Source organism: Sceloporus undulatus, chromosome 4, assembly GCF_019175285.1.
Source record: "Sceloporus undulatus isolate JIND9_A2432 ecotype Alabama chromosome 4, SceUnd_v1.1, whole genome shotgun sequence".
NCBI classification, from domain to species: domain Eukaryota; kingdom Metazoa; phylum Chordata; class Lepidosauria; order Squamata; family Phrynosomatidae; genus Sceloporus; species Sceloporus undulatus.
In genome coordinates, this window is record NC_056525.1 from 218453036 (window position 1) to 218467270 (window position 14235).

General features: G+C 41.5%; 1 protein-coding gene across 1 annotated transcript in view; it reads right to left on the reverse strand.

The window, feature by feature from the left end:
- CDH17 (cadherin 17) overlaps positions 1-13793 on the reverse strand; it is a 45937-nt gene extending 32144 nt beyond the window's left edge. Inside the window, exon 1 of the mRNA XM_042464132.1 lies at positions 13681-13793. Within this exon, the coding sequence (XP_042320066.1) occupies positions 13681-13731 (51 nt within the window). The 5' untranslated portion in view covers positions 13732-13793. The remainder of the gene's footprint in view (positions 1-13680) is intronic.
- Positions 13794-14235: the final 442 nt, after the last annotated feature.

Consider the following 14235-nt stretch of genomic DNA (forward strand, 5'->3'; position numbering starts at 1 on the left):
ATAATTAAATAATGTAGGACAACATTTTCAAATGTAGGACACATTTTAAAAAAATCGAGGACATGCAAAAAAATTTGATGATTTTTAAAACATATTAATATAAATGCATGTTTCTTAGGCATGATCAAAATGGAGAACATTTGGGCATTATTCCTAGACAGATGGCAGAAATGTACTTCTCTTTCTGGCCAACCCCCCTCCTCCCATTCCAAACAGCACATTTGGGCATTGAACATGGCTTTACTTAACGTGGCCTCTTGCATATTTCAGAGGCTTATTGCATAACCAAACTCTTTGGGTTTCACACTGAACATGGGTTCACATGGCTATGCATATTGAACATGTCAAGGTGGTTTCACCGTTCTTGCACCAAGTGTACTTCTCAGAAGTGTGTACTTGGTCAAGGGACTTTGGTTTTTCTTCACGGCGCATGAGTTTGTAAAAATCACTGCAATTTACATTGGCCTTGCTTCAGAGGCATTCTGATATCAATATCACCATTATAGAACCAAAAACACACAGAAAAGGCACTTTGGAAAGTCACACTCTCTTGGCTTCAGAAACAGTGCGTGCATGCCTCTCAAGCTGACTCATATCATCATCATCACCACCACCACCACCACCACCACCACACTGCTCCCCCTCCTCTTCTTCCTCCTCCTCCTCCTCCCCCTCCTCCTCTCCCTCTTCCTCGTACTTCTCCTCCCCCTCCTCTTCTTCCTCCTCTTCCTTCTTCTCCTCCCCCTCCTCCTCTTCCTACTCCTCTTCCTCCTTCTTCTCCTCACCCTCCTCCTCTTCCTTCTCCTCTTCCTCCTTTTCCTTCTTCTCCTCCCCCCTTCTCCATGCGCCGCGCGGCCTGGGGGCGGGGCGGAGGAGGCAGAGGAGAAGGAGGTGGGCAGTGCGGGGCCGCGCGGGGAGGCAGGGAGGGCAGCGCGGGGCTTCCCCCTTTGCCTCCTCTGCCCCAGGCCACGCGGCCCTCTTCTTCCTCCTCTGCACAGTGGAGGAGGAGGAGGGCAGCGCGGTCACGTGGCCCAGGAGGAGGTGGAGGAGAAGGTGGAGGAGGCGGTGGCAGGACCAGGCTGGGGCTGGTCCTGCCGCCTCCGCGGGCCGCCTCCGGCCCATGGGCCGGAGGTTGCCGACCCCTGGCTTAAAGCAATGGCTCTGAAGCCAGTGGCCTACCTACTATATTTGACACCCACAGTGCAGATCATTTTATAATACCCCTCTCCCTTCAACAGCCTTTTCTGGGTCTAGTGGAGCTGATGGCTAGGTGGGAAAGGTGGGAAACTCTCTTTACCACCCAGCCAGCAGAGTGGCCAGATCCAGAAGGCAGTCCATTCCCACCGCAGCGATATGAGGCAGTGGGCTGGTCCAGCCACCCTGCAGCCTTTCCCAGATCTGACGGAGCTACTGGCCCGGCAGGGCAGGGAGAACATTAACCTTCCCACCTGGCCAGCAGAACCACGAGACCCAGAAAGCAGCCTCTTCCCTCCAGCACACTGCGTGACATCCCACTCAGAGGTGTCACCTGGTGTGCTCCACATTCCCTACATTCCCCTAGTGACACCCCTGCTTGAAACAATGGTTCAGGATTGTTTTGTGACCCAAATGTAAAGCCCAGCATTAACCATAATGTCCATTTGCACTATAAATATCTCTTGTCTAGTGTTGTAACATAAGCAGATGGCAAAAATTTCTTATGTATTAAGCCTCATGTGTGAAATACTGTATGTTCTATCTATTTGCCATTTTGTTCCCTCACATTAATCTTTTTACCCATGTCTCCCCAGAACCTTTCTTCCTGATGTCTTACTGCAGTATCAAATTTCAGCTGTATTTTTTTTTATTGTTGATGGCAGTTGGGAATTGTTTATTATGAAGTAAAATGCCACTATTTTCAAAGCTAAATGTCATTTGCACTACTATAGTTCTTTCAGGGACTGCTTTAAAATAATGTGGTTCATTCAGTTATCCAGTGTATACATAAGGAAACATGTCAAATCTAACAATCCCATGCAGGTATTTTTACCTCTGACTGTAAAAGGAAAATAATTTTCATAACCATGAAACTCTCATATCTTGAGAACATATTCCCACCAACATTTTACAGATAAAAACCAACCATGACGCATGTGGCTAAGATGGCAAAAGTAATCAGTGAGGAAAACTGCACAAGGTTGCAGTATCTGCAGCAGTTTGCTTTTGTCTGAATGTACTGGGAAAGACAAGATTCCACCCCTTCCTTTCCTCCCCGTCCCTAGGTTAGAGTACAAACTATTTTTGCACTTTGAACTCAGTTTGCAGCAATTGAAGTAAGCTGAGAACAAAACAAAGAGGTGGGAGGAGAAGCTGGGGCATTTTTAAAAAATAGCTGAAAATGTGGGATGACAGAAGATTTATTGGTGCTGTCCCAGCCAAACAGGGACAGTTGGAAGGTATAACTTATACACTTTTGGACTACCATTTTTGAAATCTACTCTTTGATTTTTATCTAAAGTTTACATTCTGTTATTCAATGGATTTTTTTCTTCATGGTACAAAACTGTATTAATGCCTACTTACATCAGTAGTAATGTTATAGGTGTGGAAATAGGTCTTACTGTCAAGTTGTGGCCTACGTCTCTTTTAATTATTAATGCTATTAATAGCAAATTATTAATGCTATTTAATTATTTATATATGTATTTAGTATCCAATTTTCTTCCAACACTGAACCCAAGGTGAGTTGCAGGTAAAAATCCTCACTAGCTTGGCTGCATTGGATTAGATTTTTTGCACAAGAGATTGAGCAAAGTCATTTGTACAACTCTGGATACAAATGTTTTCACAATAAAATTGCATTGGAAATCACTCTTGCAGTAACTCTGAATAATGCACAGCCTCTAACACAATGCACCTTGCCCCAATACAATAACAAAATTGGACACAGGCCTCTGAATTAAAAATTAAAATATAAACAATGTGTAGCTTTCTTTCTCATGCTTGTTTAGGAAATAAACAGCATGCTTCCTTCTCTGATTAAGACTGGTTATTCCTTTTTGAAGGAATGAAATCTGAGATTCATGAAATGCAAAGTATTTGAGGAAATTTTTCTCTTCTGAAGTCAAATGTGACTGCTTTGGACAGGACCAGCCAACACATTCTGCTGCCTGAAGCAAAGGATAAAATGACAACTCTTCTGTTCCACATACAAAAGGCACTTAGGGTTGCCATTTCACGGTGGTGGGCGGGACTTTCCCGCCCCCTGGGGGGCGTGCCCGGTCCCATCCCACCCCCGCCCCCATTCCCGGGTGGCTGCCCAACTCTGAGCTCCCAGGGCTGCTGCCTGCCTTCTATAGAGTGCTGCCTGTGAAGCTTGTCTGGAGCAGCAGCAGGATGACTGAAACCAGCAGGGGCGGGGTCTGCTGCACTGCTCTGCCTCTATTGGCCAGCCCTCTGCTTCCTTATTTGGGCAACATCCATGCAGGGAGGAATTTACATTCATGCAAGCTGCTTCCCCCTTTCTCTTTCCCCTCCTTCTCTTCTTATTATTGTTCCTTTTTTTTCTTCTCTTCCTCTTCCCCTCCTTTTCCTCCTCTCCTTTTTCTTCCTTTCTTCCCCCTCCTCATCTTCTTTTTCTCTTTCTTCCTCTCTCTAAGCCCCCCTCCTCTTCTTCTCAGGGGTCCAGGGCTTCTCAAGGCTTTGCCCCCATTAGAAAAGAAAAAAGGCTTTGGATCTGTCCCATAAATCCCTCCTAAGTTGAGACATACCTGGGAAAAAGAGGGGGTGAGGGGTTTGGGGGGGTTGGAAGGGGCAAGGAAAAGGTGGAAGGGGGGAATTCCTAAGAAGGCTTGGGAGTGAGAAATGTAGTTTTCAATGGCACAAAGGACTGCCTGTGATCTTGCAAATGCTATGCCTGCTTGGAAGTGGGAAATGTAGTTTGCAATGGCACAAGGGTCTGCCTGTGATCTTGCAAATGCTATGCCTGCTTGGGAGTGGGAAATGTACTTGTAGAATTGGGGGGGGGGTGTTTGGCCAGAAAGAGAAGTACATTTCAGCCTTCTGTCTAGGAATAATGCCAGAATGTCCTCCATTTTGAGCATGCCTAAGAAACATGCATTTATATTAACATTTTTAAAAAAGTATCAATTTTTTCATGTGTCCTCCATTTTTAAAAAAATGTGTCCTACATTTGAAAATGTTGTCCTACATTTGTCCTACATTTGTCCCAGTTTGGAGGTCCTGCCTTATGGCAACCCTAAAGGCACTGGACTTGCAGATGAATCTGATTTCAGTACTGGAAAGAAGGACCATTCCTATAGCAATACAACTCAAAATAGTAGCCTGTGGAAAGGTGTTAAGCAACTAGGGATTAGTGAAAATCTGGGGTGAGAATGTGGCACCCAGGCCTGCCAAAGTTGCCTATGCCAACCTACTTCAAAGGGTGGGAAGCTTAGTTCAGCCAAGGCCCAAACTCAAATTCAGAGACGTTTCAGAGGGGCCACATTCCAGTGGGGAGTGGAGCCAAAGGCAACAATAGCCACACAACTCAATTTAAAGTTCTGTCTGCCTGTAACTGAGAGGATTTCCAAGAAGGAGCCATGCTAATCTCCTGCAGCATAAAAATGAAGAAGAAAGGTGGAGGGGGAAAAAGGAAATGTTGCAACACCTTTAAGATTAACTAATTTTTATTTTCCCATGAGCTTCCATGGATATAAACCTACTTCTTCAGATGAAATACAGAGTGATGATAAATGCTCATGTACAAAGCATATTTATGCAGTTGTGGAAGCAGGATGGAATGTAATAGGATCCAGACAGATGCAAATCATGGCCCTTGCCTTAAATTTTCAAAGGTCTATGTAATGGGATAAAAAAATAAAAATAAACCCCAGTTCACCTTAAAGTACATCCTCCTTTTTATGAGCCTTAGAAGACGTTTTCACACCTTTAGAAGGCGGGGGTGGGGAGCTGTACAACAGTTGAAAAACCATCAAATTATGTTGTCATGGGGGAGGCAACAGCCCAAATCTAAATTCCCCCCACCCCATCCATTCTGCCCACAATCCTGTATAGCTCAGCATAGCATAGCAGGCCCACATGTGGAACTATGGTAGGCTGAGCCATATACTACCCCCCTAACCTATGGAACAGCCTCTGAAGCCCCCCACAAAGACATTTTCTGCTTTGTGGAAAGTGCACAGGATCACAGAAGCATCTGGCTATGTTAGCCAGCCAAATGCAAAATGATTACAGATCCCATCAGATCTCAGTGCTGATACCCTCATTTCATGTCTGACTACAGGGACATAACCAGACACCTCTGTGATACTGCCTGCTCTCTACAAGGCATGGAAGCAGTGGTGTCCCCACACCTGGTGTCACCCAATGCAGGAGGCAGGGATTCTGGGGGCAACATGTGCTCCTTCCCTCTATGCCACCCCATCCTTTTTCTGATGAAGAAAAGGGCAGGATGGGGCATGGGGAAGGGTGCGGCAGGTGCAGGGGGTGGGAGACACCAACCGGGTGTCACCCCTCTTTTGGGGTATCATCTGGTATGAGCCACAATGCCCCCCCCCCCCCCCCCCCCCCCAGTGACACCACTGCATGGAAATGTTGTGCAGAAGACCTCAGAAGGTGTCCAGTAAGTACAGGAGAGTGCTTTGGACATTGCAGAGGGAAGAAGGCAATACCAACCCTGCAGTACACTCCAAAAATACATACTGTACACACATAAGGGAAACTTACATATCAGTATGTTTGTAACAGGATACTAGCCTCTGTGTCCTTCAGGATTTGCTACTTGAAGCAACCACTCTACTCTTTTTTATGGTAGGCTGGCCTTGATGTCGAACTTACTAGCAGATTGCCCCTTACATACCAAGTAAAGTTGATACCCCTGTAACCACTGTTTCTATGTGGTTCAACATATTTCACCTGCTTCACTAGGCTCTGACACCATTTAGGATTAAATCCAAAACTTCTAATTGCAATTGTAGAGAATATTAAAAAAAAATTCTACATTTGTGTCCTGACTGGAATTCACATTGGTCCCATCTATATGAGATCACTGTACAAGTCACCTGTGACATTATTACAATGTATTCTCCTTTAAAAGCTTCTCTAATGTCATCATTTATGGGTGGGTGATTCAAGTTCTATAGTTCATCAAAAAGCTGTGCTTTCATATACTGTTCAAAGGTTATTCCCCCAACTTAGTACGTTATAGCTGCTCCCCTAGAGATAACAGAAATTGTAAAGCAAAGTTTTTTAAAAGAAGTCATGTGCTCTACTGCCCTGCTGAACTAAAAGAACATAGAAGGTGACTTTTGAGATCTACTAATAACCTTAATAACCCCTTTACGTGGGGGATCCGTTCCAGACCCACCCCCCAAGTCAGGGAAAAATCACATATGCTCGAATCCTATTAGAAGTAATGGGGCTCGTGCCCGCGGCACGGTGTGGTGCGCGTGCCCCATTACTTCTTCTGGGGCACGTGAGGGTTTTTTCTGGTGCAGCTTCCAGCATACTTACAGACAGTGTCATTTCTTATGCCCAGCCTAACAACAGACATGCTTGGAGTGGTTGCAAGCGTGAGTGTTCAAATAGGAAGTATAAAATAGGAACTTTAAAATAGGAATGTTAAAATACAAAATTAAGGAGAAGGTCACAACTCAAGAGTTAAAGGACATGCTAACATAAAAAAGGTCCCAAGGTCAGTTTAAGGTGGTCATGTACATTACATTCCAGAGGACATTCCGTTACATTCCCTCTGTTTCAAGCTCTGTGGTCCCAGGTCAGTTTAAAGCTAAAGAACTCTGTGTGTCTATATTGCACAACTATAAAAGTTAAATTCTACTTTAACTACCATGGCTCCATCCTATGGAATTCAGGGATTTTTAGTTTGGTGAGCAGTTGTGAACTCTGATAAACTACAATATTAGAGCTCTCTAATGGAAAACTCCTCACCAAACTATAAACCCCAGGATCTGTAGGATTAGGCAATTAAAGTGGTATCGAAGTGCAAAGCATCAGTTTGCCCTCATCCAGTCTGAGCTGTAGCCCCTTCCTGAATTTTGTACTTTCTGGAACTTCCTGTGGTTATTTTTCTATTATACTCCTGCACTTTCTGTTTGTACTTCACTGCTCTGTGTCATTGCACTTTGAACTCAGTTTGCAGCAATAGCTGAGCACAAACGGTGAAAGAAGGAAGAGAAGGAGAGAGAATTGGGACACTGTAAAAGCAGCTGAAAAAACACGACAATAGAGGATTACCAGTGAACCAACACTCTCTCTGGTTCAAAACACACTGCAGAAATAATCCAGTTTGAGACCACTTTAACTGCCCTGGCTCACTCCTAAGAAATTCTGGGAACTATAGTTTTGTGAACCATTTAGCTTTCTCTGTCAGAGAGCTCAGGTGCCACAATAAACAACAAATTGGATTATTTCTGCAGTGTGTTGGACCACAATGCTAGGCAATCTGGGGAACTGTAATTTATTGTGGCACCAGAGCTCTGTGACAGAGAAGGCTCAATGTCTCACAAAACTACAGTTCCCAGAATTGCTTATGGAGACAGGGCAAACTAAGCAGACTCAAACTGGATTACTTCTGTCCTCTTTTGCTAATTTTTGTTTTGTCACAAAATGTTCTGTTCTGTCTCTAATTTATCTGAGCCACCTTCCTCTGTTAACATTGTGTCTTACGTCCCTACTGAAGTTCAGGGCACTTGCATTATTCAAAATGAGTGAACAGGACCAACAGAGATTTGCATAGTTAGACATTTTCTTCTGCTTCTTTTTTTAACCAGAGGGTATGTTTAGAGACTTTCTATCTTTGCCATATCTTATGGAGAATTTTATCCTGTTTGGAAAGACCAAAGTCTGATCCTTCTATGAAACTCCTGGGTTCAAAGTTTAATTCTTGTACTATGGTATAGATCCAGTCAACTGCCACTGTTTTATGTGCACTGTAAAATGTCTGACTGCCTTGTGAATCATTATTTAATGTAATAGCAAGGAAGGGTGGTTCCTTCTGTTTCCTCATTGCATTGGCAGTTTTGCAGCTGCTCAAATGATAGTTTCAGCAGTCTGTTAGCAAAATCTTTGGCCATATGTCATCATGTATTCATGTATTCAACAGCAGGATGGTGGTCCTGGATCTACTACATGCACTTATGACTCCCAATATGTCTTTGGATTCCTTGTGAATTACCTTCCACTTGGCTCAAGATATTCTTTTAAATTAAGATTTCAAAAACAACAACAGAAATAATTTATCAATATTACAAACAAAAAATAATTAAGTCAGACCAAATAGGAAAATATTGTATATTGAAAGACCAAAAGAGGAAAAAATTAAAGTATCCCATATGTAATAATGCTATAAACTCCTCTACAAATTCATCATAAACTGTGTATTCAGCTCATTGGTGAATTTCAGATCTTGGATTCATTCCTTTCTACTTTATTATTATAGGTGAATTTTTGCAGGTCATCTTCTAAGTACACCCTTCCACTAATGCGCTACAAGTTGTATTAATATTTGAAATAATCTAGGTAACTTCAAAACTGTTTGAGTTCTTTTGTCTCTTATTATCTTTTAGCCTACAGGTTGATTTCTTGGAGAAGGCTAAAGACCCTTGTGGATGATTATGTCATAAAGCAGATAGGAATGATAATTCCTTCTATTGCATTGCAGTTAAGCAATTGTTCCCAGAATCTAGAAGAATAATTTTATAATTAACTTGGTTATCTTTAACATGGTTGGTGTTTTGTAATGATTTTGTAATAATTCCAAAAAAGCAAACCTTGATTTTTCCATTTTATATATATTCCATTTTACTATGCCACTGTATATAATGGGACTTGAGCATTCATGGATTTTGGTATCCATGGGGGGAGGTCCTGGAACCAAGCCCCAGTGGATACCCAGGACCCACTGTATTGCTTTGTGCTAATATCCTATTTGATCTCAATAATATGCACCAATGTCAAGTTATTTTTTCCAAGCATTAGGTTTGCCAAATATCAGCATGCAAAGCTATCAAATATCCCCACCCCAAAGGCACACAAGGACCAAACAGGTGTCACTGATAATAGATACTAGTCCTAACAATCCAAATAAAATTGAAATATTCAGAAGCATCATGTCACTGATTGCACAGTGCTGGATAGGAATATTTCCCCCACCTCTTGCTGGTAGACTTTCGAGAAGTAGTGGGTAGCCACTGCATGGAATAGGATGGCCCTGTGATGATCTAATCCAAAAGGGCTTTTGATGCAGTCCAGCAAGAGTCATCATACAGTTGCTACAAATTAGCCCACGTGGCTGTGACTCACAGGATTTATTGAAGTGCCACAGTTGAAATCAATAATCATAGTGCTAAATCCAAACTCTGATGAGTTGTGGGGCAATAATACATTGTCAAAGAAGAGCATGTCCAAAAAAAAGGTGGAGGAGAAGGACCAACTTGCCTGAAACAATGAGAAAAATGACACTTCTTCCTTCCTTGTGCAAAAAGCCAATTGGACTGGCACCTGATTCAGGGGCTTGCCTTGAATTTTTATTCAACACTGTTGAAGTGACAGTATCCTCCACCACACATGAAGGCAACAGGGGACACTTAGCACACAAGTTTTCCTCCAACATCTTCTGGCTACTTTTGTGCATCTGCCACTTGTGTTCACCTCCTAATTCTGCCTAATGCTGAGGGTGATCTTTGGAAATAATAACTGTAATTGAAATAGAAAAGCACTTCATCTTGCCACCATTGTGAAGACTGTGACAAAGTGAATTGTGTGCCTGCTATCTAAGTGCAAAGTGCCAGTGAGCTGCTCTCCTCTTCTTTCTTGGGGGTCTGAGAAGATCGATAGCTGTTTGATATCACATTAACTGTAGTGATTTCATCCTATGGAATGCTGGAATTTATACTTTGGTATAATCCTCAGAATCGTCCATTAGAAAACTTTAGCCCACTGTCTTGAATTAAACTCTGGAGCTCCTTAGCAGAGTAGTTTCACCAAACTTCAAATCCCAGGATTCTATGAAATGGGCCTATATCAGTTAAATTGTTATTTAGCTGCTGTAACACTGAAGTGTAGATGTATTCTTTATCTTTAAAGATAGACAAAGAATACTTCAAACAAAGGGTTCCTTAATCAGTTCCTGTTTAGTTCCACAGTCAAAGGGCAAATTGTGATCTGGACCCACATTTTCATAGCATTTTTTTTAATAGATGAGGACTTGATAAACAATCAGAAATTAATCAAAATCGAAATAATATTTGATATTAAACTAAATATATGAGAATGGGAATTCTAAATCAACACATTCATTAACTATGTAGAGAATAAATCATGTTTTTCTGTGTAAAAGGGTTTGGGTTTGTTTGCTTGGTTTGTTTGTCCTGCCTACATTGAGGACTTTCTATAGAAAACAGTTCCTATATAGGAGGGCACGGATGGTTGGTGTGTCCCTTCAAGTCATTTCTGACCTATGGCGACCCTAAGATGAACCTTTCATGTAGTTTTCTTGACAGAATACATTCTCCTCTGAGGCTGAGAGAGTGTGACTTGCCCAAGGTCACCCAGTGGGTTTCCATGGCCAGTGGGGATTTGAACCCTGTCTCCAGAGACTATCATGAGAATACATGACTCACTAGAAATGACAATAATGCTTGTGGCATAGTGGTTTGAGGGTTGGACTATGACTCTGGAGACCAGAGTTCAATTCCCAGCTCAGACACAAAACCCACTGGGTGACCTCGGGCAGATCACATGTTCTCAGAGCTTTATCATACTAGGGGAGATTCTGCAGGAAAACGGGAGTTAAACACAATTTAAAGTACATTTGAATTTAAACCAAACTTGTAAATTCGGTTAGGTTATCACACTAGGGACTGCCCAAGTGAAATTACTTTGTTCCGAAAGTAAAAAGCTGCCAATTTTCTCTGCTTTGCATTAGGATTAACTTTGTGTTATTTCCTGTTAACTGGGACGTCATGTGATAAACTTTGGGCATTTCTGGGTTTTCTTTGGTTTAAATCTAGTTTAACTCTCATTTTCCTGCAGAATGTCCCTTGTGTGATAAACTAATCAGTCTCAGGGGAAGGCAATGGCAAACCTCCTCTGAACAAATCTTGCCATGAAAACCCCATGATAGGGTTGCCTTAGTGTGAAGGCCCACAACAACAACAACAACAACAACAACAACAACAAGGTAGAAGGAAAAGGGAAAGACCCCATTACAAAAGGATAAACTCAATCAAGGAAGCCACAGCCCAGAATCTGCAAGACCTGAGGAGCACTGTTAATGATAGAGTAACTTGGAGGTCTTTCATTATGGGTTGCCATAAGTCAAAGTCAGCTTGATGACAGTGAAGAACAACAAAGCTCCAGCCAACCAACAATGGGCTATTGTCCAAAAAAGTAATTTTTCCAAGCTTTGCCCCAAGCTAGTATTGTTTTGCTGCCCAAACTAGATGACACAGTAAGCACATAATCAGAAGCATAGCAACTTTAAGAAGCAAAAGACATCAGTTTCTCCTAGCATGTTGTCCACATGTTGTGAATTAGCTGTGAAGGATTTATTTATTTATAGTATTTCTATATTGCCTCCAAGCCCACAAACACTCCTTAGGCAATGAACAAATATAAACCAATTAAAAGAATACAAAGGTAAAAATATTTTTAAAACACGTTAAAATACTCTTTAAAAACACCTGAAAGCAGTCTAAAAATAATCCTAGAATTCAGTTTTAAAACAATTAAAATGGCAATCTCAAACACTTAATGCCATGTGGAACAGTACTGTTTTGGCTGCCTGCAGGATGTTTAAAATCTGGGGCCAGCCTAATTTCTTTGGTCAGAGAGTTCCATGCTCAAGGCGCTGCCACACAGAAAGCCCTGTTACATGTGCCCACCAACCTAACTTCGTGAGACATTGGAATCAGCAACAGGGCCTCCTCTGAAGATCCCACATTTCTGGCAGGTTCATATGGAATTTCCATGCCTGAAGGGAAAACACTGCAATAATACACATTTCCCTTAATTAATGTGCAGTTTGACTGAGGGGCATTCTGGAAAATTAAAATACCAGCTAGATGCTGTTCAGTGTACTGCCACCAGAATAGGTAAGCCCACTAGAGCACATTGATAAAATAGACCAGAAGACATTCTGCTCCATATCTCTTCAAACCTAGGGCCATCCTCACTCCAGTAGTGCCGCAAAGGGACAGCAAGCTCTTTATTTTTCACTCACATTTTTCAGCAATATCTTTTAAGCAAGATTCTGATGAAAACAGAATATTCCCTAATTTTCCTCTATGAAATGCTTAAGGGAATAAAATTGGAAGCTTCTCCAAGTAGTCAGCATGAGCCTCAATTGCGTGTTATTCTAAGCCACAGCATAGAAAAGTTAATTTGTGGAGAACACATCCCAGAATCGTGCAGCCAGTATGGGCTTTGATAACTGGGGAAATCTAGATATTGCAGTCTAAAAAGTAACTTTTCTAAGTTCTGTTGTTGTTACAGTCTTTCTGCAGGCCTCCTTTCCCATGCACATGTGTGTCCAGTAGAATGAAAAGATTTTGCTATGGTTTCCCGCCTATCTGAACACACATACTTTTTCTTCAAGGTATGGCTAGATATGCATGTTAACAAAGGAAGCAGGGAGGTGTACAACTTCTAGAAATGTTTAAAAACTCTGAACAAATGATTTACAAAATGGCGACAAACTGATCAATGGTGTTATCTTCATATTGTTTACTACTCAGAAATCTAGGCACTCTTGCACTAATATGCACAAGCATCTAGATATTCATAAACATTTCCAAAAACATTAAATGGTTTTATTTTATTATTTTTTTCAAAATCTACAATATGGCCAAAGTACTGAAAGGAATTTTGTTATCACTCATTATCTCACAAATGATATGAAATAGTTTCCATGTGGGAGAAGTGTACCAATGTTAGTCCATTGCAGCAAAATGCCATAGAAACTTGTGGAACTTTATAAAGTCTAACACATTCTGTTTGGCATAAACACCAGTAAACCACAGCTGACTTCAGCACTGGTCAGCTTCATGCAATCCATAGCATGGAACTATTAAAACAATATTTCATCTGAGGCAAATATCACATTTTTCTGGACACAAAATGATGTATTTTGAGCATATCTTGTACAAAAGAGGAAATGCTTTGAAGCAAGGCATCAAGGCTATGGACAGCACAGTAAACAATTTTAAAAGCAATATTAACGCAAACAAAAATGATCATAAAGAAATGCCTTTGCTTACAAACTCAAGTTTAGAAAAGCAATATCTCAAACTGACCTCAGGATCTACAACTGTGGGAAAATGGATTGATTTTCCTGACATGATCCTGAAGGATTTGTACAGATTAGAAACGGGCAAAATAAACTGAACAGAAAATGCAATGGAATATTCTTCTCATCTAAATCTGTATAATTGTCATTGCATATATGGCAGAATAAAGTAGCCTCCCCCCCCCCAACCTGGGACCCTCCAGATGTGCAGGACTACAGTTCCATCATTCACTGAGCCCCACTGGGGAAGGATGGAATAGAAAGCATTATATATCTATATATCTATATATATATCTATATTTATAGAGATATATAGAGATATAAGCTTGGCTATCTGGTATATGAAAGATGAGAGAAAGCTTTTTATGACATACCTGGTGAAGCACGAGGAGGCACAGTATGTAAACTCCATATAGTTTAAACATCTTGAAGCCTTTTTCTGCTTCCTATAAAGATTAACATAAAAAGTTTGAATGGTGATAAAGTCAAGATCTGTCTTAAGAGCCGAATCAAATGTTTAGGTAAACAGGTAATTCAGTCTTCTAGTTGGTTGTACCACCTTTCCTCGCAGTTCTCCTTTGTTCTATAGGAAATAAAAAATAAAAAATATAGGCAACACAAAGAAAGGGGGCACTTAAAAAAACTCCAAGGTTCACTACTTAAGAGGAAAAGACATGCACCAGATACAGTCCTCTGGAGGCCCGCCTTTGTACCATTTTACCCAACCCAGAGCAAACAAATGGGTTGGATCTGAAGATTCCACCTCCTCTGATGTGGAAAGACTTCCTCCGCATCAGGACTTTCCTTGCCTTAGATGAAAGGGAACTTGGGAACATCCAGCAAAATACATTAGTCTTCATTCCTATATATTGTAAGGGACAGAAACTAGACTTGCTGCTAAGAAAACCCCCCGCAGAATCGAGAAGAGG